This window comes from Cuculus canorus, chromosome Z, assembly GCF_017976375.1.
Source record: "Cuculus canorus isolate bCucCan1 chromosome Z, bCucCan1.pri, whole genome shotgun sequence".
In the NCBI taxonomy this organism is placed as follows: Eukaryota; Metazoa; Chordata; class Aves; order Cuculiformes; family Cuculidae; genus Cuculus; species Cuculus canorus.
Genome location: NC_071441.1, coordinates 65,427,886 through 65,453,584, shown reverse-complemented (window position 1 = coordinate 65,453,584; position 25,699 = coordinate 65,427,886). Strand labels below are relative to the sequence as shown.

General features: G+C 42.2%; 3 protein-coding genes across 6 annotated transcripts in view; 1 reads left to right on the top strand and 2 right to left on the bottom strand.

The window, feature by feature from the left end:
* Positions 1 to 2,518, bottom strand: part of LMBRD2 (LMBR1 domain containing 2) — a 35,325-nt gene extending 32,807 nt beyond the window's left edge. The window contains exons 1-2 of one of the 2 annotated variants that reach the window (XM_054054099.1): positions 2,342 to 2,518; positions 1,667 to 1,824 (exon numbers count right to left, since the gene is read on the bottom strand). The gene's annotated coding sequence lies outside the window, so the exon portion shown is untranslated. The remainder of the gene's footprint in view (positions 1 to 1,666; positions 1,825 to 2,341) is intronic. The other variant, XM_054054100.1, reaches the window with a different exon arrangement.
* Positions 2,519 to 2,583: 65 nt separating this feature from the next.
* On the top strand, positions 2,584 to 15,368 carry SKP2 (S-phase kinase associated protein 2). The gene is made up of 10 exons (XM_054055419.1): positions 2,584 to 2,700; positions 3,722 to 3,987; positions 5,513 to 5,624; positions 5,903 to 6,046; positions 6,621 to 6,755; positions 8,104 to 8,202; positions 9,698 to 9,825; positions 11,437 to 11,488; positions 12,158 to 12,265; positions 13,404 to 15,368. The coding sequence occupies exons 1-10, from the start codon at positions 2,693 to 2,695 to the stop codon at positions 13,615 to 13,617; spliced, it is 1,266 nt and encodes a 421-aa protein (XP_053911394.1). The 5' UTR covers positions 2,584 to 2,692; the 3' UTR covers positions 13,618 to 15,368.
* A 1,348-nt stretch (positions 15,369 to 16,716) lies between these two features.
* NADK2 (NAD kinase 2, mitochondrial) overlaps positions 16,717 to 25,699 on the bottom strand; it is a 35,664-nt gene continuing 26,681 nt past the window's right edge. For 2 of the 3 annotated variants that reach the window (XM_054054835.1, XM_054054838.1), the window contains 5 exons: positions 25,382 to 25,525; positions 23,172 to 23,227; positions 23,035 to 23,088; positions 22,448 to 22,571; positions 16,717 to 19,520 (listed from right to left, as the gene is read on the bottom strand). In XM_054054835.1, the coding sequence (XP_053910810.1) occupies positions 19,382 to 19,520; positions 22,448 to 22,571; positions 23,035 to 23,088; positions 23,172 to 23,227; positions 25,382 to 25,525 (517 nt within the window). In that variant the 3' untranslated portion in view covers positions 16,717 to 19,381. The remainder of the gene's footprint in view (positions 19,521 to 22,447; positions 22,572 to 23,034; positions 23,089 to 23,171; positions 23,228 to 25,381; positions 25,526 to 25,699) is intronic. The other variant, XM_054054836.1, reaches the window with a different exon arrangement.

Genomic DNA, 25,699 nt, shown 5'->3' with positions numbered 1-25,699 from the left:
AGTGCAACTTAACCAACAAGGTGCAGGGACATGCTCTTGTGTAGGCTTAGATTTTCTCGCTTTGTATCAGACATAAACAGAACTAGCAAGTTTTTAATTTTGTGAATGGAAGAGATTTGTTACCCCCCATATGGCACATACATTTAAAAATTGTGACATGAAATCCCCTAGAGTCCAAATCCAGCTAGTAAGTCTTTGCAGGCACCATAAAAGGTTCAATTCAGACCTAATTCCCTTGGAAACTCCCTACTATCAACAGTATCAAGTTACCTTGCCAACCTCAAGACTAACCACATTCCTGTCCATCTGCATTACAAATGATTTAACTACTCTGCCTGGAACAGAAATACTCAAGTTACTAAATGAAATAGCAGAGAATGAAAACACATACTTCCTTGGACTGCTTATATAGCATCAAATTTAACAATGAAGACCCTCCAATGTTATATTCTTAATGAAGCGCTAAAAAGAGTAGAGTGTATCTGTGAAGAAAGGACCTTTGTCTCACTGACATGGACTCCTACACCCATTTAATTAGAAATCCCAGATCAGATTGTAGTACAGTTTTTCTATTTCCAGACCAGCAGATTGTTTATTTTGCGGACTAATGTGACTGATGCTTCAACCCTTCCCAATCAGTCCAATAACACACTTCCTGCAGACTTCTCATTGCTGCCCTTGACACCGTGCCTGTCTTATCCACTTCCTGCTGCAATGAGCTGGAACCCATTCTGCATCCTAGCTCATGCCCAAAATGGCCTGAACCAAGGGCAAACATTGCTTCATGTGCCTTACTGAAACGTACAAACAGAACTATGACCTATGTGATGTTCCCTTCATGTATTCAGCTTACTAAGTCCTCAAAATTCTTGCCCTCTAGAAACACAACATTCTTCTCTATCCTCATTTTTGTAGTTTAGTAGAGGGGATGGAGAATCTCCCTCAACCTGCTAGCCACACTCTTCTTCATTCATCCCAGGACACCGCTGGACTTCTTGGCCACGAGGGCACGTTGCTGTCTCACGGTTAACTTGCTGTCCGCCAGGACTCCCACATACTTCGCAGAGCTGCTTTCCAGCCAGTCAACCCCTAACCTGTACTGCTGCATGGGATTCTTTCTCCCTACACCTGCCTTAGTTGAATTTCATTAGGTCCTTCTCTGCCCAACTTCCCAGCCTGTCCAAGTCTCACTAAGTGGCAGCACAGCCTTCTGGTGCATCAGTTGCTCCTCCCAATTTCGCATCATCGGCAAACCTGCTGAGGATACACACTGTTTCCTCATCCAGGTCACTGATGAATATGTTGAACACAACTGTTGACGAGTCCAACCCCTGGGGCATGCCACTGGCCACAGGCTTTCAAGCAGACTCTGTGCCACGGATCACAACTGTCTAAGCTCTGCCACCCAGTGAGGTCTTAATCCACCTCACTATCCTCTCATCGAACCCACACTCCCTAAGCTTACCTATGAGGATGTTTTGGGGACAGTGCCAATGCCTCGCTAAAGTCGAATTTGTCACTTCTCTCACAGTTGCCACCGCTCTCTATTCATCTACCCAGACAGTTATCCCATCACAGAAGTCTACTGGATTGGTCAAGCATCATTTCCCCCTGGTGAATTCATGCTGACCACTCCTAGGAAACTTCCTTTCCTCCAGATGCTTACAGATGACATCCAGGATGAGCTGTTCCTCCACAATCTTTCCAAGGCTGGAGGTGAGGCTGGCGGGCCTGTAGCTTCCTAGGTCACTCTTCTTGCCCTTTTTCAAAACTGGAGTGATACTGGTTTTCTCCCGTCCTCAAGCACACCTCCTGCTCTCCACCCTTCAAAGATAATGGAGAGTGGCTTAGCAATAACATCTGCCAGCCTTCTCACCACTTGTGGGTGCAGCCCATCAGGGCCCGTGAATTACAGAAGGAAAGCCTGGCATAAATCTGAAACTTGGTATGAAAAGATTCCAGAGTTTAAAAAAAAAGGACAGACCAAGAACGCATCTGCAGTCTCTCCATTTCAGGCCTTCACAGGGAAGGTGCTCCCAAAACACAGGAAAGCTTTACACGGTAAAATATCACTGTCAGCGTGATTCCGGGCTTCCAAACCGGAGACTGCCACTGCACGTCAAAGCCGATCAGTGCGTACCCACCGGCCTGCAAGGGGCGCAGAATCAAAGCCTACAAATATTTAACAAAACATCGCGTGTGCCTTAAGCACTGTGGTCCCCTAAGAAAGCAAAAAAAACAGAGGGAAGGATGGATACAAGACTCCTCCCCCTCCTAGACACCCTCGTCACCGCGTCCCCCCGGCCCGCTGTGACTCGGCGCTGCCGCCGCCCTCCCTCACCGCGGGCAGAAGCCCCCGCTCAGCCGCTGGTCCTTCGCGGGGCACTGCCGCCCTCCATCCTGGCTGCCGCCGGCCTCCGCTCGAGGGCTCAAATCGCCGTGCCCGGCTCCTTCCGCGACACCGGGACCGGGTCCGCCACCGCCCGCATCCGCCCCTCCCAGCCCCTCCGCCTTCGCCACACGCACCGCCCCGGAGGCGGGCGCAAGGCACTGTGGGTACACCCCTTTCCGCCGCGACGAACTACAACTCCCGGCAGGTTATACGGCGCCCGCCTATTGGTTTCCGGCCGGGGCGGGAGCCCCGCGCGGCGTTGAAAAGCGCGGCGCGCGCGGGGCAGAGGTAGCTCCCGCCATGTACAGGTAGGGGTGGGCATCGCGCCGGCGGCGGCAGAGCTTGGCGCCCGAAATGCCTTCCATGCTGGTGGGGAGGGAGGGAACTGCCCGGGGTCCGGGCTGAGCGGGCGCTCTGGCGGGAGAAGGGTGTGTGGGTGTCCCGCGCTTCGGTGAGAAGCCCGGGGGTCGAGAGCGCTCGCAGTTCCCGGGGGAGGAGGCGCGGGGAGGCAGTATTGGAGTTGGGGGTGAATTTGTAGGAGTGCCCCCGGGGCGGGGTGTGGAGAACACGGCTGTCCCCGGGGTTGGGAGGAATTAGAGGATGCAGGAGTCCCTTGCAGGAGGTTGGGGAGGAGGGGGATGCCGAGGTCCCTCCGGAATGGGGCGGGGGTGGAGGATGCGGGTTCCCCCTGAGAGATTGGGGGTGGTGGAGGGTGCGGGGGTCCGTCCAGAAGGCGTTGAGGTGGGGATGGAGCTTGAAGGGGTCCCCCGGGCGGTTGGGGAGGGAGAGAGGATGCGGAGGTCCCCGAGGTGCGCGCTTATGGCCGATGGCGGGCAGGGTGCGGGGGTCGGGGGACGCCCCTTGTGAAAGGGGAGCAGCTCCGCAAGGAAGAGTTTTCAACGCCTCGAGCAGACAAACTGTTAGTTGTCTTTGCCCTTCTCTTCCCCGCGCTGCTCAGAGCTAGCTAATTTCATTGCCTGCGTTTACTTTTGGCTGGATTGGCGCTATCAGAAGTAGCGCGTGCCCTGTAAGCCAGTTCCTGTCGGGATTTTTTTGCGCACAAGGAGGTGGAAGGAGCCGCGGGGAGCGCCGAGCGTCGCCTTCCCGCTCTCGGGCCGGTCCCGCCCTTTCTCGGCTACCCTGGGGCTCCGGGGGACGCCGCCTCCATCGGCTCCTTGCACCGGCGCCCCGTGAATCTGCGGGGCCGAGCATCGCCGCCGCTGCTGGTGCTTCCAGTGCGGGAATGCGGATTGTGGGTGTCTGTGAGCCCCGTCTTTGTCGCGCTGGTCTGGAGGTGCCTTCTGAGCCTGTGGATTTTTGTGTCTGCAGGAAACATCTCCAGGAGATCCCTTCCTCCAGCAGCAATGTTTCCACCAGCTTCACCTGGAACTGGGACTCCAGCAAGGCCTCAGAGTTACTCTTGGGCATGGGAGTGTCTGTCCTTAAGAAGGATAAGCTGGGTGATGAAAACGTGCTGCAGGATCTGCTGGGGCCATTGCCCTGCCCACCTCGGAAGCGGCAGAAGGTGAAGGAGGAGAAGGGAAAGGACTTTGTGATCGTGCGCCGGCCTTGGGTGCTTCGAGAGGCAGAGTCAGGTACTGTCACCCTAGTCCAGGTTTCATTTGCCTTTCAGTAGAGGTGGAGAGCGGGCAACACAAATCATTAGTACTCTGTTCCTTGGGTTTTTTTGTCTGTTCCCAGCAGAACATCGCTTCTAGATCTAGTGACTTGGGCTGATAAGTCCTGTTCTGTGTAAGCCTTTAGGCAGAGGTGGTGTGTCTGGCTCCAAAACTGTGGCACACATAAGCCATGGTTGGCTTCTGCCTATCCCCATGCTGTGTATTGGGGGTTTGAGCTGTGCGTCTCTGTGTCTGTCTGCTCTGACTGCTGGGAATTGGGTGGCATTTCAGCCCAGCAGGGCCCTGAACTGCATCTGTTGCTCTGCCTAAGGGACATGTTCGAGGAGATGTTTTGCTACAGATTAAGAGGGAACTTGTTCTTCACAAAATACAGCTGTGACTGGCAGATCAGTATGGATTATTGGCACTGCTGTTCCAGACACAATTTTGAAACCCAGGGAGGCTTGATTTTTATTTTCCTTAACTTCATCATCTAACAAGTAAGATACTTGGTCATTGAGACCAAAGGGATCCAGATCCACATCTCTCACAGTGCAGGAGGTATGCCAGGGTGACCGCATCGCTGCTCCTGCTGGACCTGAGCTGTGAGCAATGCAAGGCACCCTGCCAGAGACATGCGAAGAAGGTGCAGCAAAGGCTGTAAGGCTCCTCAGATGAAAAGGGACTGGCAGGGAAAGAGCAGGGCTGTAGCCTGAAAACCTGGAGCACTGGAAGATGGGGTTCTAGCATGCTGATGTCCTTTCTCAGGTATTAAAATGTGTTTTCAGTCTACAGCGACTACAGAAGCCAAAATAAACAGCTCCCTTCAAACCCTAGGCTGTCATATGAAAGGTGGGAATGCCCTCAGACAACGCTGCTTTTAAGTAAGAGGGGGTGGTGGATCGTAAGCAACTGTTCTTTACTTCCACCACCCAGAAATTTCCAATGTGAATGGCAACACCTTCTGGAGCAGTGTACTTACTTGTGAGAGCTGAGATTGCACCATATCGCTTCAGATCATTCTTGGGAGGATGGTAGTTAGCTTGTATGTTTTAAGGAACAGTTTACAGTACCTGTTTTTCTCTATGTACAGACATAGCTTACCCTGGGCTCCCTTCTGCGAGCCTGACATGTATAGCAAGGATGGGCATTTCAGCAGGTGCAGGGAGAGGGCTGTACAACCCATAGAATACAAAGTAAGTTAGCTGAGCTGCTCATGTTTTCAAAATGAGTATGCTTGTTATTTTTTCAGGGCTTTTTTTTTTTCCATAGCTTTAGAATGTATACTAAGTTGAAGTTATGGAAAACTTTGCACTTGCCTGTCATGCCTAGGCGAAGATGGTAATAGTATCTTCCTCCAATGAAGAACTGAAAGGAGAATGAGTAGTCGGCTGGTATATGTATAGCCTAGAGAGACTAATAGAGATGATTTTAACAACCCAGCCAAACAAGATGGGCAAAAATGAACTTTAATTACAACACATCTCCTCTTTCCCTAAAGGTGTTTCTTGGGATGCGCTTCCAGATGAATTGCTTTTGGCAATCTTTGCATATTTGCCCCTAAATGATTTGCTAAAAGTTTCCCTGATTTGCAAGAGATGGCATAGTCTTTCGTAAGTATTACTTCCCATCTTTTAGTGCTAAGAAAACCTTTGCTTCCATAGACTCTTAAATGATCTGTTTCTCATCTTATTTATTGACATGTAATTCAACTTATGCTATATGTGGGTTATATGTATGTATAATCAAAAGATGGCTCATACATGTTAACAGCAATAAATTCTATTAAATGGCTTTCCCTCCTCTCACTCTTTTGTGACACTGAAAACGTCTGTGGTTATACTCATGATCAACTCAGTTATTCATTAATGAGTGTAATTCTGTGCCTTAGGTTTGATGAATCTCTCTGGCAGACCCTCGATCTGACTGCTAGGAATCTGCCACCGGGAGTGATTGGACAGTTGCTGCCTGCAGGTGTTACTGTATTCCGCTGCCCAAGATCTTGTATTGGGAATCCATTGTTTAAAACAAGCAAGTAAGGCTTTTTCTATATGTTCTGTGTCATGAAACAGTGTCTCAAATATTTAGTTTCTCTGTATTTTTGGTTTTAAGGTGTTCACCAGTAGCATTTGTGCTGCCCCGAGCATGGGAAAGCTAAACAGTAGTTGGGCATGTGTTGAAATAAGAGGGTCTGCGTTCACTTATCAGTTAAAAGTCAAGTTCATGTGATTTTTTTTTTTTTAAAGCATCAGGCACCATCACCCATTTGCAATTTGTATCTTCTGGAACTTTAATAATTGTCAGCATCTCTGCTATTTTTCATATGGGAAGCTCAATTATTTAACTGCAGCAGGATAGACTTTCAAGTGTTGTGACGAATGTTGTAAATGCCTTGAAGATGAGGGTTCTGCAGTTTTGGGTGGTAACTTAGCAGTAGGCCTGGTGAACTTAGTATAATTGTGTGTCCGGTGTGCAGCTGAATACAATAATATAAATTTTCTACAAGCTTTGCACTGGTTTTGTGTATTGAATATATTAATGGTATGGGGAATTTGTGAAGCAAGATTTAATGCAATTTTACTAATATGTTTTTTTCTTGTTTTTTTTAGACCTCTCAAAGTTCAACATATGGATTTGTCAAACTGCACAGTGTGTGTTGCAGATCTTGAGAGCATTCTTTGTCGGTGTGAAAGGCTGCAGAACCTCAGCTTGGAGGGACTAGTGCTTTCTGACACCATCATCAAGTGAGTGACATGCTTAGGAATATTCGGTAAATACTTTGTTTGGTGGTATCATTCTACACAGACTAGCAAAAGAATGCAGCTAAGGGTTGTTTCTTGTGGGAGTCTTTTGAAATGGCCCATTTTAAGTACCTGACAGAGCTAGCTGGCAAGCTAGATGAGCTGATCTTTCTAACCTCCGAGAAATGAGGTGAGCAGGGGAAACACACCTCTGGAAGAGTTTCCTGATGGCTTCTTTTTTCCATCCCCAGAGTAGGGTGAGCCTGGACAAATGGATCATCTCTAGGGTTTGTTTCCATTGACTCTTCCTGCAGCCAAGCTGTACAGCAGACCTACTTTTATTTTTCCATTTCTGGGCTCCCAGGAGAGCTCTGTATTTGGCATACAGGTTCTTTTCTATTTTAAGGGGTCCCAGCTGCTCTCCCACTAGACGTTTGTTGCATTTCAGTACTGTTTCTCAGTTTTGTTCAACTTCCCTCTTAAGTGTCTGTAAAATTACAGATTCTGTCAAGCAGGTGAAGTATTGTTTGGTTAAACTGGAGAGACTCTAATGGGTGTGCAGTCAACCTGCTGTTCAATCACATTGGGTGATTGTGGAGGTGCCAGTGACTGTAGGTCAGATGGCAGACACCTGGGTGTCCTGCTTTCTACTTCTGAGCTTTCTGATGCCTTCTTCACACCCGGGGCAGTGTGGAGAGGGAAGGAACCCCAAAAAGCACTACAAATGAACCAATACAGTTTGGCTTTTGGTGCCAGCTAAAAGGTGTCTGAGAACTGGATACTAAATAGGTCTGATTATGGAAGTTGATTGCTTTGCGTACAAATGTAGATAATTGGGTCTAAGGGTTTTACCATGTTTTGCTAACTGCATGTCTGCCCTAAGTCTTGCAAACAAGCCTTCAGGGGGATACTCTTTGGACTTGTTTTGTTCTGGAATAATGTCCATCTTGCAGAGAGGTGACTTCAGAAATGGGATGATTTTCTTTTGTAGAGGTACAGTCACTTCCAAAAAGCCATGGTCTTTTTAATGGCATCTAACAAGAAAAGAGGAAAAATTATTTCCATTTAAACGTAGTTTATAAATATGCAGACTTGTCAGGAATGTTGGATAAATAGGCAAGTATCCATTTCTTTCAAAATTGTGCTGTGACACAACAAGTACAGAGTTGAGCTCCTTGGTGACTTTTCAGTTGATCAGTTTACTGCATCATTAAAGATGCAGTGCTGCATGTTTAATGAATAATTCCATGCCTGGGATCTTTGCTTGTAAACATAATCACACATCCTAGCATTGGAAGCAATGTTCTAACATTTAAGTTTAAGAAGACTTTTCTTTTTTTCTTCTCTACAGGAGCATTGCTAAGAATCCCAGTTTGATCCGACTAAATCTGTGTGGCTGTTCAGGGTTTTCTGCAGAAGCCTTAGAGCTGATGTTGGACAGCTGTTCTATGTAAGACAAACTTCTATTCCTGTTTACTGTTTTTCCTGAGAAAAAGGATCCTTTTCCTTTCCGTATGCATCCCAATTGTACTTCTCATCTTTTTTGGTTTGTGTTCCTAAATGCTTAACAGTTAATTATTAGCTGAGTAGTCAGATATTTTCTTTCCATCAAGCATCTTCTTTAATAGCGAAGATGTACTTCAGTAATTTTTTGTACGTTGCCTTAATCATCCTTAAAGAAAGTCTTGTTGGTGAATAAACCCCACTTATATTCCTTTTGATTATCATGTAGATTTCCTTTTCTTAGTGAGAACAGTTTGTGATCCTCACAAAGTGAAACATGGAGTCCCAAAGCTACCTTTGCAGTGGGACTACAGCATGAACAGCAGATAACATTGTACCCTTTTACTGATGATGGAATAATCCTTCAGTAACCTGCTTTATGAAGGGCTGTGTTTTGACTGATAGATGCAGTGACTAAGCCATCTGCTGGCAGGAAGTCACTGCACTGAGCCCCAGTCAGGCTGGGATTTATATCTTCATCCTTCTGCTGACTTCCTGTGAGATGCTGGACAATCTACTTAATCTTTGCTTCTGCAAAAGCGTGTTTTTAATCAAACCGCAAGTTAGTGGACAGGCAAAGTCTTAATCTTTCTCTGTCTGTCAAGGGTAGATAATGCTTTCTATTGCTTGGTCTGATTACTTGGATTATGAGTCCTTTAGAGAATGTCAGTCTGTACAGTGCACAGTGAATAGCAGATGGCAAACCTGATCCTAGGAATGCTAGTGGCAGCTTAACTGTTCTTTTTTTTTTTTCATTTACATAGGGATTGCTGTCTAAATGCTGTCCTCTTGCTGTTCACTGTCTTTGTCCTCTGGCTGCATCTACAACACCTGCACCCAGAACAAATACACTGTCCCAGCCCAAATGTTGATAGGCTATAGGTAGTCAGACATCTAAAAAGATTCAAGGTCACAGCATGGCCAGTACTTATAGAAAACTATGAAGTATTTCATGCTAATTAGGATTAATTGGTTGTCTGACCATTGCTAATAATGCATAGCATTTTTTTGTCTCAACGTGAACATCTGTTCAGTAGAAATAGATTCAGGTCACAAACCAGAAGTGAGATGAAAAGAGTGCTCATGGCAGTCCCTATAGAGAACCATCTCACTTCCTAAGATATTATTGACTCATTCCAGCTGGAAGTAGTATTGCAAAGTCACTTTAAACTGCCTCCAGCAGGGTCTGAATTTAGCACTGGCCAGGCTGAGGAGGACTGGTTTCTTCTGGTTGAATTTTGACAATTCCAAAGATAGATTCCACAGAATCGCTGGGCAGCCTGCTCCAGCACTTGTAGTACAAGTACAAGTAAACTTGTAGTTGTGCATTCAGGAACTTGGTAGTAGGTGTGTTAGAAGTATCAATTGTAATAGGTAATAACAGAACAACTCAAACTGTATTTCATTTGTTTTTCCAAACAACTCTGTTCATTTGTGCATAGGTTGGAGGAGCTGAACTTGTCCTGGTGTGACTTTACATCCACCCATGTCAAAGCAGCAGTCAATCATGTTACTTCAAAAGTAACCCAATTAAACTTAAGTGGATACAGACAGAATCTACAAATGTCAGGTAAATAGCAGCATGCAAAACCTTTGTCCCACTACAGGATAAAAGAGCAGGCTTTATATTTTCTTCTGGTCGGCATCTACTGTGTGCATAGAAAAATCATGCACTTACAGTGGTTTTTGTGTACTGTATAGCCTGATGCTTTTGCTGTCAGAGAATCTTATTCATGTCTCCGGTTCCACGATGAGGGGTGAGATGGTTTGCCTTCCAAATTTAAAAATAGTCAGGTGAAAGCTCACTTCATCCTCGGTTGAAAGGTACAGCCCTTACTTCTGAAGTCTTGGAAGCAGGATAGAGTGGATACCATGTTCCACTCTGAACTATGAATTAGCTTTCCAGATACTCTTCTTGGAGCTTCTTAAGGCTTCTGCCATAGTGGCGGCTGAAGGCATCTTCCAAAAGATAGCCATGGTGACTACTTGAGTTTCAGCCAGATGTGATATCACACAGATAGCAGTTAATTTGGAAGGCAAATAATCTCAGTAATCAACAGTAGCTATTTATTTGCTAATAGTTGTAGGAGGGAAAGTTGGATAAAGTAGGATAACAGAAAATGCGAAGAAGTCTAGATTTGGGGAGAGCACAACAAAATGGACAAGAGCATATATAAAAGGTGAAATGGCTTTGGAGGTAAAGAGTAACTTATTTTCTCAATGGGCAAATGTGGCAATAGGGCACTGGCTGAGAAGCAGGTAGGTAGCACACTGGCTGTGACCTCCTTTTTTCTGTTTAAATGTCACACAGACTTCAGTATGCATTCTGTTGTGGGGAAACACACCAGTCTACTTTCTTATCTCAGCCCAAAACCTGTAAACAAACATGCTGTATCATCTCCCTCAAATCAGGAATCTGAACCTTCTGCTGATCTGACCTTTAGAAGTGATGCGCTGAGAGCTCTTCTGTTTGCAAAACACTTTTTATGAGTAACTTTGTTCTGTTTCAATGCAATTTATAAGGGATAAGATTTGAATAGTTTGCTAGTCATCATAGTTTAGTTGTTTTCTTCAATTTTTGCATGTGAATTCTGAAATATCAAAATCCTGTCACATATTGATTAGCACCTCGCTAAAAATAATAATGGTGTTTTAGGTGATATCTGAGCTACAGGTGATTTCATGGTATTTGCAGATAGTGAAAAGATGGTCTCAAGACCATCAAGAAAACAAACTTCCATGAGGAAAGAACTTTCTGTGGGTAAAAATTGAAATGCCTAAAGAACTTGATTATCTGAGAGGGTATTTGATGCATGAGAAATCTTTGGTGTAAAAATTACATGTAAGAATTTCAGGCTTCTCAATGTTACTGTGTCTCTCTAGATATCTACAGCAGTATCATTCTAATTATCCACTGGTGTTAAGTTGCTGGCACAGTTGACTTTTAGGGCACTTCTGTGGACTAAGTGGATCCATTTTGCTGAGGATTAAAGGCCCATAAGGTATCTGGACAGGCATAATGTGTGCTCCAAGTCTTAAATGTATCTCTTTCGAAGGGGTGCTTCTACTGTGGGGTTCTAGTAGAGAAGATATAAATGAACATACACAGAAGTGAGTATGTTGTATAAAGCATGCTTGTCTTATTACTGAAAGATGGACTGACTGTGTGACCTCTTTTCAGATGTTAAAACATTGGTGGAAAGATGTCCTTTTCTACTTCACTTAGATCTGAGGTAAGTCCTTAAAACTTTATGCTTTGGAGGATTGCTGTTGTGGTGCAGTAATCGTATAGCAATAATGCCTGATTTTGAAGGATTGCTTAACCAGAAAACACTTTCTATGCTAACCCTACAAAAGATTTGCTATCTGGCATGACCTAATCTGGAGCAGATAACTAACCTGAAGGTATTTTTACCTCAGTATAAATGTTATATACATGTAAGATGTGTTAAGTAATAAGTGATCTCCGTCAATATGCAGTGGATGGAAGCTATTAGAGGCATACAGTTTGAGCCTAACATCCTAGAGGGGGTTTAGTTCAACTCTGATATAAATTTGTTCTGTGGCCAGAGAACTGTAAAAGATGTATTTTGTTTTTACCTAGTAAATTAAAATATTTTGAACTCTTGATGTGTAAAGTAATTGCCTTTTCACGGCAGGAGTTCTGCTGCAGAATATCTACATGCAGAAAAGCTTCTGCTTCACTTGCCCTTTAGCGAAAATCAAAAACCCTCCCCAAATGCATACACATTGGTGAATTCCACATTGTGGGGAGAAAAAACCCAAACAACTTGGTGTTAGAAGAAGAAGCTGATATTAAATTTCTCAGTCTGAATTTTGGACATACCAAGTTTACTGCTGCTTTGCACTTAAACATCCATTTCATGTGCTCTTATGAACAGTGACAGTGTGATGTTGAAGCCTGAGTGCTTTCAGTATTTTTATCAACTCGTCTTTCTACAACATCTGTGTCTTAGCCGATGTTATCAGATATCACCTGCGGCCTTAGTGTAAGTAATTTCTAAATGGCTTTAGTTTGTTATTAATAGAGGATAAGTTAAAATTAACTTTCTTTATTTTAGGTTTAAAATTGCAAATACTATTTTGTAAAGCTTACTTGTATGAGGAATTCAGAATAAGGAACCAAAATAACAAGATACTGCTAGAGCATGTACCTTTGAAAATCCAGGCTGGAACCACAGGTCTGAGACAGTCTTTATTCAGTATGTATTCATGGGATTTGCTGCTCAGTGTGCACATTGTGTCTTCCTTTAAGGTATTGCACGACTGGTACTCATTACTGTGAGGTACAGCTGCAGGTTCCAGTTCTGCCAGTGACCAGTATCAATTACGCAGCAAGGAAGGTAAACTTTTCCTTTTCCAAAGGAAAAGTTAACAGTTGACAGTACATATCGACTTGCTAAGTTTATATTTCTTTGCTTCTGTGTGCACCTGTAGCAGTTATTGGTTGCCACTAAAACACAGCTTAAGCGTGATTTTTTTTTTTTACCCTGCCTTATAGCAGCTATCCATCTTAATCCTGTCAGTCAGGAAGGGATGTCACTCCTAAGGAAATCTTTAACTAGAAGAAAAAGAGGTGATGAGAGGAACAGGATTATGAAAATACAAATCTGAAGAACCTTTTCTGTAGCAGTGTGTGCTGTCATAATAGCTTGTGTGTATCTGCCTTTCAGTTTTGTCCAATACTTGGTTATAGATACTTATGACTTGGCAAATTGAGAATCCAGAAGCAATTGAGAACCCAGTGCTGGCTACCTACCAAATTGTCATAACAAAATGAAGAGTCTTGTGTTGTCTGAGCCATATCCTGAAGCTTCATCTCAGGCAAATCCTTCCACTTGTTCTGAATATTTAAGTCCAGGAAAATGAAAGGGGAAGTACTAATTTGTTTTCAGTGTGTGTATGAGAGGAGGAGAAGAGCAAGAAGCTGTTACTTAGACTACTTCCTGTATTACCAGTACAGAGAACTAGTTTCAATTAAATATACACTTCTAAAAATCAAGAGAGGCAATCTAGCTTAGGAAGTTACCTTCTAAAAAATGAGTAGAAAGACAGTTATGTAGTTTGGGTACAGACTGCAAAAAAAAGTAGAGGTTCAAGATTAACTTCCTATTTTTCTCTTTCTAGAGAACTTTGTGAAATTCCAACATTAAAGAGTCTTCAGGTATTTGGAATAGTGACTGATTGCTCCCTGCATCTCCTCAAGGAAACGCTTCCTGACATAGAGATCAACTGTTCACATTTTACAAGTATTGCAAGGCCAACTGTCGACAGTAAAAAGAACGACGAGATCTGGGGCGTTAAGTGCAGACTGACGCTGAGCAATCCTAGTGGTTTATGATTGTGTACAATGCACTGGATGCGATGGATGCACTGTGTAGTGAAGCTCCTTATGAAGCAGAGTGCTAGAGCACCTTTAATCATAGTACTGTTATTGTAAAAAGCATTCTAACTTGGTCTTACACCTTAATGTAGTTTCGTATATATTTTTACAGTATTTTCTGTACTTGAAGCCTTTAAATATCTGATCTGAGTGATTGTAGAATCTTGAAGTTCTTTTTTTTACAGGAGATCTTTTATTCAACAAAAATATCATGGAACAATCATTGTATTTAAAATCATGTCAGCCTCTGGCAACTGCTGTTCTGATGCAGCTTTTGTTGCTCCAAGGTGTTCAAAAGGTGCTCTTGGTTAGCTAGCTCTTCCAGCTCTACCACTCCTGAAACAAACTGTAGAGGTGCTAGATGTCCTTAACACTTTCTAAGGAATTGTCTTGGTCTAAGTTTACAGAACTCAATGAATAATGTTACTTGACCTATTGAAATCCTTAATTTAACAAGTCGTACAGTAAGATGAGAAGCTACCCGCTGTCTGCGAGAGGGACAGATGCCCAAGTCTGAAGTCACCAAATCTGAAAACAGTATGTAAGAGAAGAGATATTTACATAAAAGCAGCTAAGAGCTGAGTACTGCACAAGAAAAGAAGCAGTATAAAGGAGCTACAGTAAAGTTTTTCTTTAGTAGGCCACAAAGTTAACATCTATATTTAGTGTTCTTTGTTGGCCCATTCAGAATAAGCATCGGTAGAAATAAATGCTTGTTGCCAATTTTTTCCATGATGTGGTGCTAGGTTTTCTGAGTGTTACAGAACCTTAATGTAGCTTCTGTGAGCTGATATCAGATAAAAATTATTTATTACTTCCTCTAAATAGCAACTGATAAAGTGGCAGATATCTTGTGGGAGGAGAGCTCAAATTGTTCTACATCTCAGACCAAAACCATGGGACCATCGCATAACGGTGCTGAAAGGAAGTGATGCTTTGGTGCTGTTAAGAGACATCAATATCTCTTTTATAATAGCTTGTTTGTAGTAACATTTTGCTTCCTGTATCTGTATGCTAACCATTACTGTCTAGGTTGTTTTTAGTCATATGAAAACCTGAATAACTGTCCAAAAGTAAAATAATCATATCAAAAAACCTCCAACAAAACAAAAAATTAAAACACCCCAATAAAACCAAACTAAGGATAGGGACAGGTAATAACTTAAAAACCTGGTCTGAGTCTGTGCTCAGGGTCCTCATGCATAAACCTGGAATGTTCCAGCAGTATAAGTGTTAGTTGATAAGTCCTAGGGCAAAACTTGTACCCTGTGAAGGGCATGAGTGTACTGCTGCTGTTACCATGAATTACAGTAATCAAGTGAAGTTATTCATGGATGCTTAAGGTTAGCCTACAGCATTTTACAGTGGGGCTGTTGTGCAGGTACAGTGTTTCCCATCTCAATCTGAAGAGTTCAGGAATAAATACTTGGTAGTACAGAACAGATTAATTACTGTGGAAAAATTGATTTTCTATAGTACAGCAAATACAGCATTATTTTGTTAATCTAGGTTGGGTTTTGGTTTTTTTTTTTTTTTTTTAATAAATTTAACAAAATGCACGTAATTTGAGTAAGGGGAAACAGAGCTTGTAAAAGCTGGAGTGGAGAGGTGATGGGAGGTTGGAAGATACCGGACATTCCACTTTACTTTGCAGCGTTAGGTTTATGCCTTAAATTACTTAAAGAAATAAAATGGATCTTTACAGCACAGCAATACTGTATCTTCTTTTTCTCCCTATGCACAATGTAATTCCATACAGCTTGCATTTAGTAAGGATCTAAGGATTGCTATATTGTTCAAAATGACTGATGGAGGGAGAACACTTTCCCTGACTTGCCACCAACTCTGTCATGAGTTTTAAAAAAAAAGTCTAAACAATAGTGGTTTAGAGGACAGGATGTTATAACCGATACACTGAGCATTTAACAGACTGTGCTTTAAAACCCTTTACAGAATTGTGAGCATTGTGATAGTAGTACAGCTTTAACTAAAAGGAATAGTCCTGACCTTGTTTTCTCAAGTAATAGGCTCAGCATTAGAAGAGGACAGACATTTCTGTTGCAGAAATGGTGATTATGGCAGATGCAACTGTCACATAATGGAAGTTGTCTGGGTAAGATGCAACACCTGGGGTGTTACCTGGGGGTGCTGGTTGACAGCCGACTGAACATGAGCCAACAGTGTGCCCAGGTGGCCAAGAAGGCCAATGGCATCTTGGCTTGTGTCAGAAATGGGGTCTCCAGCAGGTCCAGGGAGGTTATTCTCCCTCTGTACTCAGCACTGGTGAGACCGCACCTTGAATACTGTGTTCAGTTCTGGACCCCTCACCACAAGAAGGATGTTGAGGCTCTGGAGCGTGTCCAGAGAAGAGCAACGAAGCTGGTGAGGGGTCTGGAGAACAAGTCTTATGAGGAGCGGCTGGGAGAGCTGGGGTTGTTTAGCCTGGAGAAGAGGAGGATGAGGGGAGACCTTATTACTCTCTACAACTACCTAAAAGGAGGTTGTGGAGAGGAGGGAGCTGGGCTCTTCTCCCAAGTGACAGGGGACAGGACAAGAGGGAATGGCCTGAAGCTCCGCCAGGGGAGGTTCAGGTTGGATATCAGGAAAAAATTCTTCACAGAAAGAGTCATTGGGCACTGGCAGAGGCTGCCCAGGGAGGTGGTCGAGTCGCCTTCCCTGGAGATGTTTAAGGGACGGGTGGATGAAGTGCTGAGGGACATGGTTTAGGGAGTGTTAGGAATGGTTGGACTCAATGATCCAGTGGGTCCTTTCCAACCTGGTGATTCTGTGATTCTGTGAACACTGGCCTTTTCCTAGCTGAAAGTTATTTGGTAGCTCTGAGCAACTCATACCAAAAACTTCTGCAGAGGCAAGTGTCTGCATTTTACCTATAGCGTGAAGGTTTAGAATCCATTATTTAAAACAAGCTGCACAGTAAGTGAGAAGCATCTGAGCAAATGAAACAGTTTTGAAAGTTGAAGTAAGGCACTGGACAACTTCATGTATTTTTTAAGTTTTTAATTTTTATTACATGATGTATAAATGCCACTTAAAAAAAAAAAAAAAAAAGGCAAAGAACGACAGGTCTAGTTTAGCAGAACACAGTGTGGACTGGCCCTAAATGAAAGGACTGTGGATTTGAATCAGCAGGTAGAAAAGGTGCAGTTTGCTGCCAGTCTAGACAATAAGTCTGTGTTAAACCAATACTCAGTCCTGTCAAGGAATACTGTCTACCAAGTAAGTTGTCTGTACTGCAATCCTTTGCAATAAAGGATCCTTAAAAAGGATTCTACAATTCTTCAATAAAAAAAAAAAAAGGTAGCTGCTTACTGATTATCTATTATAGATCTCTGAATCACCCTAGTTACTTAAATCAAGCATTCACCAGTAAATGCTTCAACAGAAGTGCAATTAAATATAGACAAAACCAGTAGAGGCCACTCATGAGTAGGTCGGGTTTCTGCTTTGCTAAGTTAGGAATTTGACTGAGAAATCTCTTTGTAAGCCTGTTAAACCACAAAATACTTTGGTTCTGTAGGGCCTTAACATTGCCGTTTAGTCTCAGCATTCATAATAAGCAATGACACATCTTTTAAGAGGTATGCACCCTGATCAGACTAATTAGTCTCCATTAAAACACTGCAGCACATAAATGTGTCTAAATAAGTAGGGGACAGGATTTCTGCCATAAATTTGTCTACTCAGGTATTAAAGAACACTTTCAATACCTAAGCTTCTGATCTAACACAGCGGTGAAGTTCTGGGAAGTGAAGAATTGTCGTTAATGGCATTGGTGGGTTGTGGGGTTAACAGCATATTGCCTAGTGTACTAGACAGAGGCACATAAACCATCCTTAAGTGGTTACAGATGGATTAGGAATAAGCCAAGCACCCTAGTCTCTGTGCAGCCAACCTTCTTCAGAATGATTAGCCTTTTGCATCTTTAATTTCAAACAGCTTTGCAGATTATTTTAAAAATTAAGAGCTTTATTGTAATAGTTTTTGAACATCTTAAGTTTTGAAAGAATATTTGGCTACTTTAATTTTCTCCTTCTGGTCTGTAATCCTGACAACTCAAGCAGAAGTATAAATAACTTGATCTGCAGCAAACTTGAAAGGTGAAATGTACACAAACAGTAATAGCTTATTAAAAAAGCTCCATCGTTATCACAATTTCCTAGAGTTGAATGGTCTGGCCAAACCAATTTCCTTTAAGTTGTGGCATAGAGAAAATACAAACATTAAGTAGAAAAAGGAAGAAGTCCCTTATCATCGTCCTTCACCTATAAAGATCAGTTTACATTTTGTGATGGGCAATAAACAGACTGATAGGCCACACTGGAGAACATTTCCATTAGACCTGAGAACATCTCTTACAGAAGTCTCTTCATTCAAAAGCAGTTTGACATAAACTCACTTTTGGAAATAGATCTGTAGTAGATGGGACAAAACATATTTGTTTCGAGTCATGCAGCAGAAGAATTCCTGATGAAGTAGTCTTCATTTTGTGAAATTCTGCCCTCTCATCTATGCAACTGCAGAGATTCTCAAAGGCAGTCACAGTTCACAGTTTCTCAAAAACAATGCCTAAAAAGTGACTTCCTCTTCTATGATCAGAGCATTTTTTTTCCTTTTATTAACTTGCTTACCTAATACACGATCAGAGACACGTAAAATTAAAATTAATTTGTAGCCAATTAAATATCAGTAGAATTCAGCATAGGATTGGAAACATATCCTTCCTCGGGAAGTTAAAAACAAGCTTGGAAAACTGCGAGACATAGGTATTGACTTGTTCTCCAATTACAAGCACCCAGCACACCTCATTCTTATTCAATTATAAAGAAACTCAGAACCTACAATTCCAAACCATCCAGCTTAGTAAGGCCAAATATCTTTATTAATGATAGCCACCTATATACACCACTGTGACTAACACCTGCTAGTCAGTTAATCCCCATTAAGTGAAGGATATATCTTCCTTCAACATGTTTCTATAGCTTGTATAGTCCTGTTAAGGAGCTCAAGAAAACCCTTGGGTTTCAAGTCCCTCTAGCCAAGGAGAAAAGGTAAGAGCTACCTTGTTCAAGACATAATTAAACCAGAGTTTTACTTTTGATGTAAATCTACAAAGTAGAAAAAATACTGGAAGAGCAAAAAAAATTGTCACAAGTCATATGAAACTACGAAGTTGTAAAATTTTTGAAAAGCATACAAAAGGTTCGTATTTCCATTTCTATTACGTCAACATCAGAATTTACCAAAATCTATACATCCTTGCATCAAATCGCTAGACTGACAGTCAACTTTTCTACAAAAGTGTATGTATGAAGGTGTTTAATTTCATCAGTCCCAGACTGTTACTAAAAAACTGTACATCTGAATACTTAATGCTACTGACCTAATACTTGAACCCATCTACCTGTGTTTAAAAAGATGTTTTTTCATGTTTGCTTTACAGGTTAAAATGCCAGTTTTCACCAAAGTTAGAGGTAAGAAGACTTCAGATATATTTCTTCTACACCAGATGCAAAAAGAGCTTAAACATCAGGCTAAGGTTTCCCAACCCAAAGGAATGAAAACCATCTCAAGCTTCCTCCAAACGCTCTTGCATCCAAAAAGGCCAACTTCCAACATAATGTAGCATTGTGATGTGTTGTCTGTCTCCAGGAGTTCCCTCTCTGGATCCAGAACAATTTCAGCAGCAGACAGCTCAGGTCCTTCATTCTTCCAGCAGAACAGTGCACAGTGCATCCTCTGTATCAATAATTATTGAAGCTATCGCCCCATCATTGAACTCAAAAGACGTTCCTCCATCTACAACCATACATGCATCCCAACAACGAGAACGGACACACACTCTGGAAAAAAAAAACTCAATAAGTTTCACAAAATAGCTTAAAAAGATCCAGTATTTCACACAAGCACTTATCTGAAGAATTAGACTGGTTCTTTTACATTCCTTTTCATGGGTCAGTAAATGTGGGAGCATAATCGTACAGGAGCATCCTTAGGAAAGAATTTAGTATGGTACTAAGCACTAGAATCCCCTGAACTTTTTATACATGTGGCAAAGAGTCCAGAGAGAACTGAAGGACTTGTTCAAATGGAGACTATTGCTCCAAGGGTCTGGGAACAGCCCGTAACATAACGTAACGCAACACAACGCAACACAACATAACACAACTAGGGGAAGAGTGGCTAGAAAGCTGCACGGAGACGGACCTGGGGGTGTTAGTTGACAGCCAACTGAACAGGAGCCAGCAGTGTGCCCAGGTGGCCAAGAAGGCCAATGGCATCTTGGCTTGTATCAGAAATGGCATGACCAGCAGGTCCAGGGAGATGATTCTGCCCCTGGACTCGGCACTGGTGAGACCACACCTCAAATCCTGTGCTCAGTTCTGTTCCCCTCACCACAAGAAGGACGTTGAGGCTCTGGAGCGTGTCCAGAGAAGAGCAACAAAGCTGGTGAAGGGGCTGGAGAACAAGTCTTATGAGGAGTGGCTGAGGGAACTGGGGTTGTTTAGTCTTGAGGAGACTGAGGAGAGACCTTATTGCTCTCTACAACTACCTGAAAGGAGGTTGTGGAGAGGAGGGTGCTGGTCTCTTCTCCCAAGTGTCAGGGGACAGGACAAGAGGGAATGGCCTGAAGCTCCGCCAGGGGAGATTCAGGCTGGACATTAGAAAAAAAAAATTCACAGAAGGGGTCACTGGGCACTGGCAGAGGCTGCCCAGGGAGGTGATTGAGTCACCTTCCCTGGAGGTATTTAAAAGACGGGTGGATGAGATGCTCAGGGACATGGTTTAGTGGTTGATAGGAGTGGTTGGACTCAATGATCCTGGAAGTCTTTTCCAAACTAGTGGTTCTGTGATAACATAGCATAGCATAGCACTTGATACTGAAAGCTGAATTTTAGGTGTATTTTAAAGAAAGCTGATGATGATGCTATTTACTAATGATTTACTTAATCGTCCATGGAAAAGTTTTGAATTAATTTATGATTCTAATCGATGGTCTTCGTGTTAAGTGGAACATACAGTCTCAACGATAATGCTTAAGATTCACAGATTTTGGATATTAATATAGTCTACTTTGTTACATGAATGATTCTCTGACAGAAGGGAAAGCAATTTCAAACACAAAGTTGAAGGTCAGAATGCTTGCCGGGCAACATCATAAATAGGTATTACAGCATACTAATGTCAGAGTTTGACTACTGTATCTTTGAGCTAATAAATGTAAATTTAAGCTTATAAAATTTAAGGCAGCTCTTTTCCAGCTAGACAAAACAGAATAAAGTCTAACCATATTCCTCTTCACTTACCTTTAAAAGAAAAAAATAACTAAACCATCAGAATTAATGCTTTCACACACACAGAAAGCAAGAATGCTATTAAATAAAGTGTTCTCCAAATCTTTTTCATATTGGTAGATGGGAACTACCAGTCATACCAGAGCAGCTGCAAGACTGTAATCTCATATGGGTGTGCTTGATTTTTTTCTCACTAAAGCCTCAGTCTAGACAAATGTACTGACCTCCAAAATTTAATCAACAATTATCCAGTGACTTAATTTTTCAGGAAGACACATCTTTCACAAATATGAAAAGCTTGGAAGCACAGCCACAGTCTCAAAGCTTAAATAACCAGTGCATCACTAAAACACAGCCAAGCCTGGACACTGCAGAAGAACATGGAAGCATGTCCCATTCCTCCATTTCACTCTGGGCGGCCACTACGTCAAAAAAGATAAAAGAATAGCAATGGGAGATGTCTAGTATCAAGAAGTAAAGATCAACTGTGACAGGCAGCAAATCCTACTTGAAAAAGGAAAAACTGCACTTATTCCTCACAGGTATGCAGACACATTTGTAGCTCCAGAATAGTTTTAATGGTATATCCCATGTTGAGGGCTTCCAATAAGACAAAACTTAGTCCTGTAGAACCCATGGACAAAATTGCAGTTATTTGCTCATATTTTAACCTGTCCTCTTACCATCTCCTAAGATGTATTCACCCTTGAGAACTCCCAAATGATTAAGAAGCTGTAAACATTTAAACACAACACATGCAGACTGGACATCTAATATCATAATATTTAGGCCCAGTAGCCAGAGATGAGAACAGGTTGTTCAGGGCCCTGTCCAGTGTAGTTTTGAGAATCTCCAAGGAGAGCAACAGCACGGTCTCCAGCCAACCTGCTCTACTGCCTGCCTATTCCTACCATGAAAAATTTTTCATTTTCTTTATGAGAATATAACACCCTATCCTTAACGCGTGTATCACAGCTGTTGCCTCATATTCTGCTCTGAAACGAATTTAACTTGATCTCCTCTGTAACCATCCATTGGCAGCTGAAGACAGCAACTGGATCTACTCTGCTGAGTCGTCTCCTCCAGAAAGATGAAACAAAAGCACCCTTTGAGTCTCTCCTTTATATATACCACTTGTTTCAGCCCCCTAATCATCTCAGTGGGCCTTTCCTGAGTTCACTCCAGTTTGTGAATGCCCATGTCATATACTGAGGGAAATGGTACACACCCAAAACTGGGCACAGTGAGATTCTTTTGTTTGTTTTGGTTTTGTTTTGTAAGATTGTGCATGGATCAAACATTGAAAAGGCATAGAACAACTTGGGAACATTTTCTTCCTGTTGTTATCAATAACAAGGCCTCTCAAACACAAACTGGATGTTGAAAAACTTTAAGGACAACTCCTGGATTACTCACACTTTCACAAATACATAGAATGAAATAACTCTTTAGTGAATGTTACAGCCCACACTCACTTTGAAGAGAAGCCACGCTGCCGGCTACTTGAGAAAACTCTGTTTACAATAGGTTCTCGAACACTGAAAAACATCTTTGGTTCTTCTGGACTGTAGAGCAGGGACTCATTGTAATCATTTGTTACTGTAAAAAGATAAATCAGCCATTAGTTTTTCCAGAGAAAATTAGCTATTCCCAGAAACATACATTTCTCCAGGAAAAGAGCAGCCTGCCTACCGCAAGAGAATATCGAATTTTTGCAGATGTTTAGCAGCCTTCACCTGCAAAAAAATGTATGCTACAGAACATCCCTTTCAGTGATATTGCATGACAAACACTCAACAGCTGTCTTCAGGTTAGTAAATATTGTCTCAAATCTTGGGAGAACTGAAGTTCTCCTGGGATCTATACACACAGAAGTCTAAATAAGTGCCTTCCCATCAAGACAAACATTTTTCACCAACTGTGCCTAAATAACCTTTGTAAAAAAGACCAATATTGCAGGAGTGCTAAAATACTGAAAATAGTACTGAGTATTAAAGAGTACCAAAAAAAATGAAATGGTTAAAGTTAAGGTAGTTAAAGAAATCTTTCCTTTTTCACTAACCTTTGTGTACAAGCTCTGCATTCAATGGCATATTCAAACTTCCATGCTTTTTAGCTGTTGAGCCAAGAGAAAGAGCCCCAATTAGACAGGTGTATCTTTATGTAAACTTGGCCAGTAATGCCACGCTGTTCACTCACCAATTTTAAGGATCTCTTCAACAGCTTGATGTGCTATCTTGTTAATATTATAGGACCTAGACAGAGAAGTAGAAGTCGTGTTTGCTAAGCAATACAACATGGAAAAAAAAACCAAAATAAAACCAAGCCAAAACAAAAAATCTTGCATTTGGATGAAGAACTATGTTCAACGACAGAAGAAAAAAAAGTAAAGAATGCTACTAAGTGAGTGCTGACAAAAGCTTATTTAAAAAAAATGCCTTAAACTCTTTGTTTGACATTTACCTGTGGCTTTGTAAACCTTAATAAACAATTAAGTGAAGTCTTCGGGAAAGAAGAGCATGATAAACACAATCTAGTCCCTTTATCAATAATCCTCCCGCCTTAAAATCCCAATAACTTCTGATTTAAGTGTGCAATTAAAATGAAGCATAACAACTCTACAGATTGTGTGTTTCCTCATCCCCTCTTGCTAATCAATTCTTGATATTAGTTCTCATTTACAGGACTCAATACTTCTTTACAAATACTGTGTCTCTTTGTCCACATCCTAAGGTGTGGTCTTGAACAGTTGATCAGACACTTTAGCACTTGCCACATATGGATGGACAATGGACCAGTATAAAACCTGAGTCTGAACCAAGCTGAAACTCCAACTAAAATCTCCCTCCTGTGCCCAGGCTCAAAAAGGATTAAGCACTAACCACAGCCTCCGTGCAGCAGTACTGTGAACATCTCAGTTTCCCAGGTCACTAAACAGCTTAAAATCCTCAGTCCAGCACTTCTCTAATTGCAGCAAAACACCTCTGACTGCAACAGGCACTGCACATCTAACAGACCATAGAGCTGCTGACGGTGGTTGTCTAAGGCTCCTTCTCTTACAGTTATTACCTACCTGCAAGTCTGAGCAGACACTGGTAAGAAACTGAGATGCCCAGTTTGAAACTGTTCTCTCTCTCAACCAGATATTCTTTTATGCAAGTTTTGGCAGCCTAAGGCAGCACTTGGACATTTAAATGCCTCTCAGGCCTAGGAGAACTCCCAGGAGTTTCTCCTGAAATCCCAGGAGAACTCCTAGATCACAGGCTAAGGAAGACCACTCCACCAAAGCTCGGCCTTGGTTTAGACATTCAGCAGTACTGACTGATTAAACTGAAATAGACAGGCAATCCTGGAGTTTGGTTCCTGCTTCTGTGCTTCAGTACAGAGCATATAAGCAAAAGAAATGTCTAAGAACAGCTTTGAACTAGGACCGTATATTCCCAAAGTACTGAACACTAGGAAAGCTCCCCTAGCAGTCTGCCAGTTTTATCCTTGGCAGCCTCCAGGACCAAGTTATGCTGACTGCATACAAAATTCTGAATTACAATGAGGAGTAAAACCCAGTGACCATGGTTACAGCATGAATATTCATTTCTGAATTTCATTAAAATCTTCAGTTTTAGTTCATCTCAGCCTGCCACATAAATCCAGGGCCTGTTTTATACCTATAAGCACAGCCAGATTTCCAAACAAAGGAAGCTCTTACTGTACACATCTCTCGCATCTCAAAACTAAATTGATTTGAGTTACATGCAGTACTGCAGCTTGTTTAAACTAGAGTTAAGATCATTTACCCCTTTGATTCAACTACCACAGCTCTGCTTAGATATGCCTGTCTTTGTTTAAGGGGGATATTCTGGCAAAGAGACTGTACCCTTTCAATTAAGTTTGAAAGAGACAAGAGGCTTGGAAGGAGAATGGACAGTAGATGTGCCAGAGAACACTTAACACTGTTTCCAAGTACATGTTTTTCTGTTCTCCTTAGAGCTGAGATTTTTGAGTTTTCTGAGCTACGTGATCTAAGCATTTTAATTCTAGCTGATAGAGTAGTTCAGAGATCCCCTCAAAACTCTCTGTAGTCAGAACAGAACCTCTTTCCTTTTCTATCCCCAAATATTCATCTCCACACGAGGCATGCAATCTCTTTAATCACAATCACACCCAAGATAAAACTTCTCTTCAGCGCCTCAGTTCCTCGCCCTTTAGACTTTTTTCTCCATACACACGAGTGACGGGTGCTTTCCCATTCTCATACTCCTGAGACAGCTTTGACCTACACTGACAGTGAGAAGATTTGGACATGACTAAAGTGCACTTACTTACATGACTTACCCACAGCCCAACAGTCTCAGTATGAACAAAACTTATCTGAAGCAGTATTTTATATCAAGGCAGCAACATGTACTTACCATGCTTTCGATCCTGTTCCAGTACACACGTTAAGCCCTGAACTCTTCTGTTTTTCCCAAGGACCATCATCAACTGATATCTCATAATAGGAGGCCCTATGAAGCGAGAATTTAAAACTGGGTTTGCAGGACTTAAAGTTCTCCCTGAATAAGACAGAACATACAGCCTTATCAGGCACATAAATATTTAGAGAGGCTAGTTTCAAATTTGGGTGACAATTTCACAGGCTTTGCAGTGTTTCTGATTTCGCAGCCACTTTTGATTCACTGTTTCATAGCAGTTCTTATATTAGACAAAAGCAATTTGTAGCATGAGCC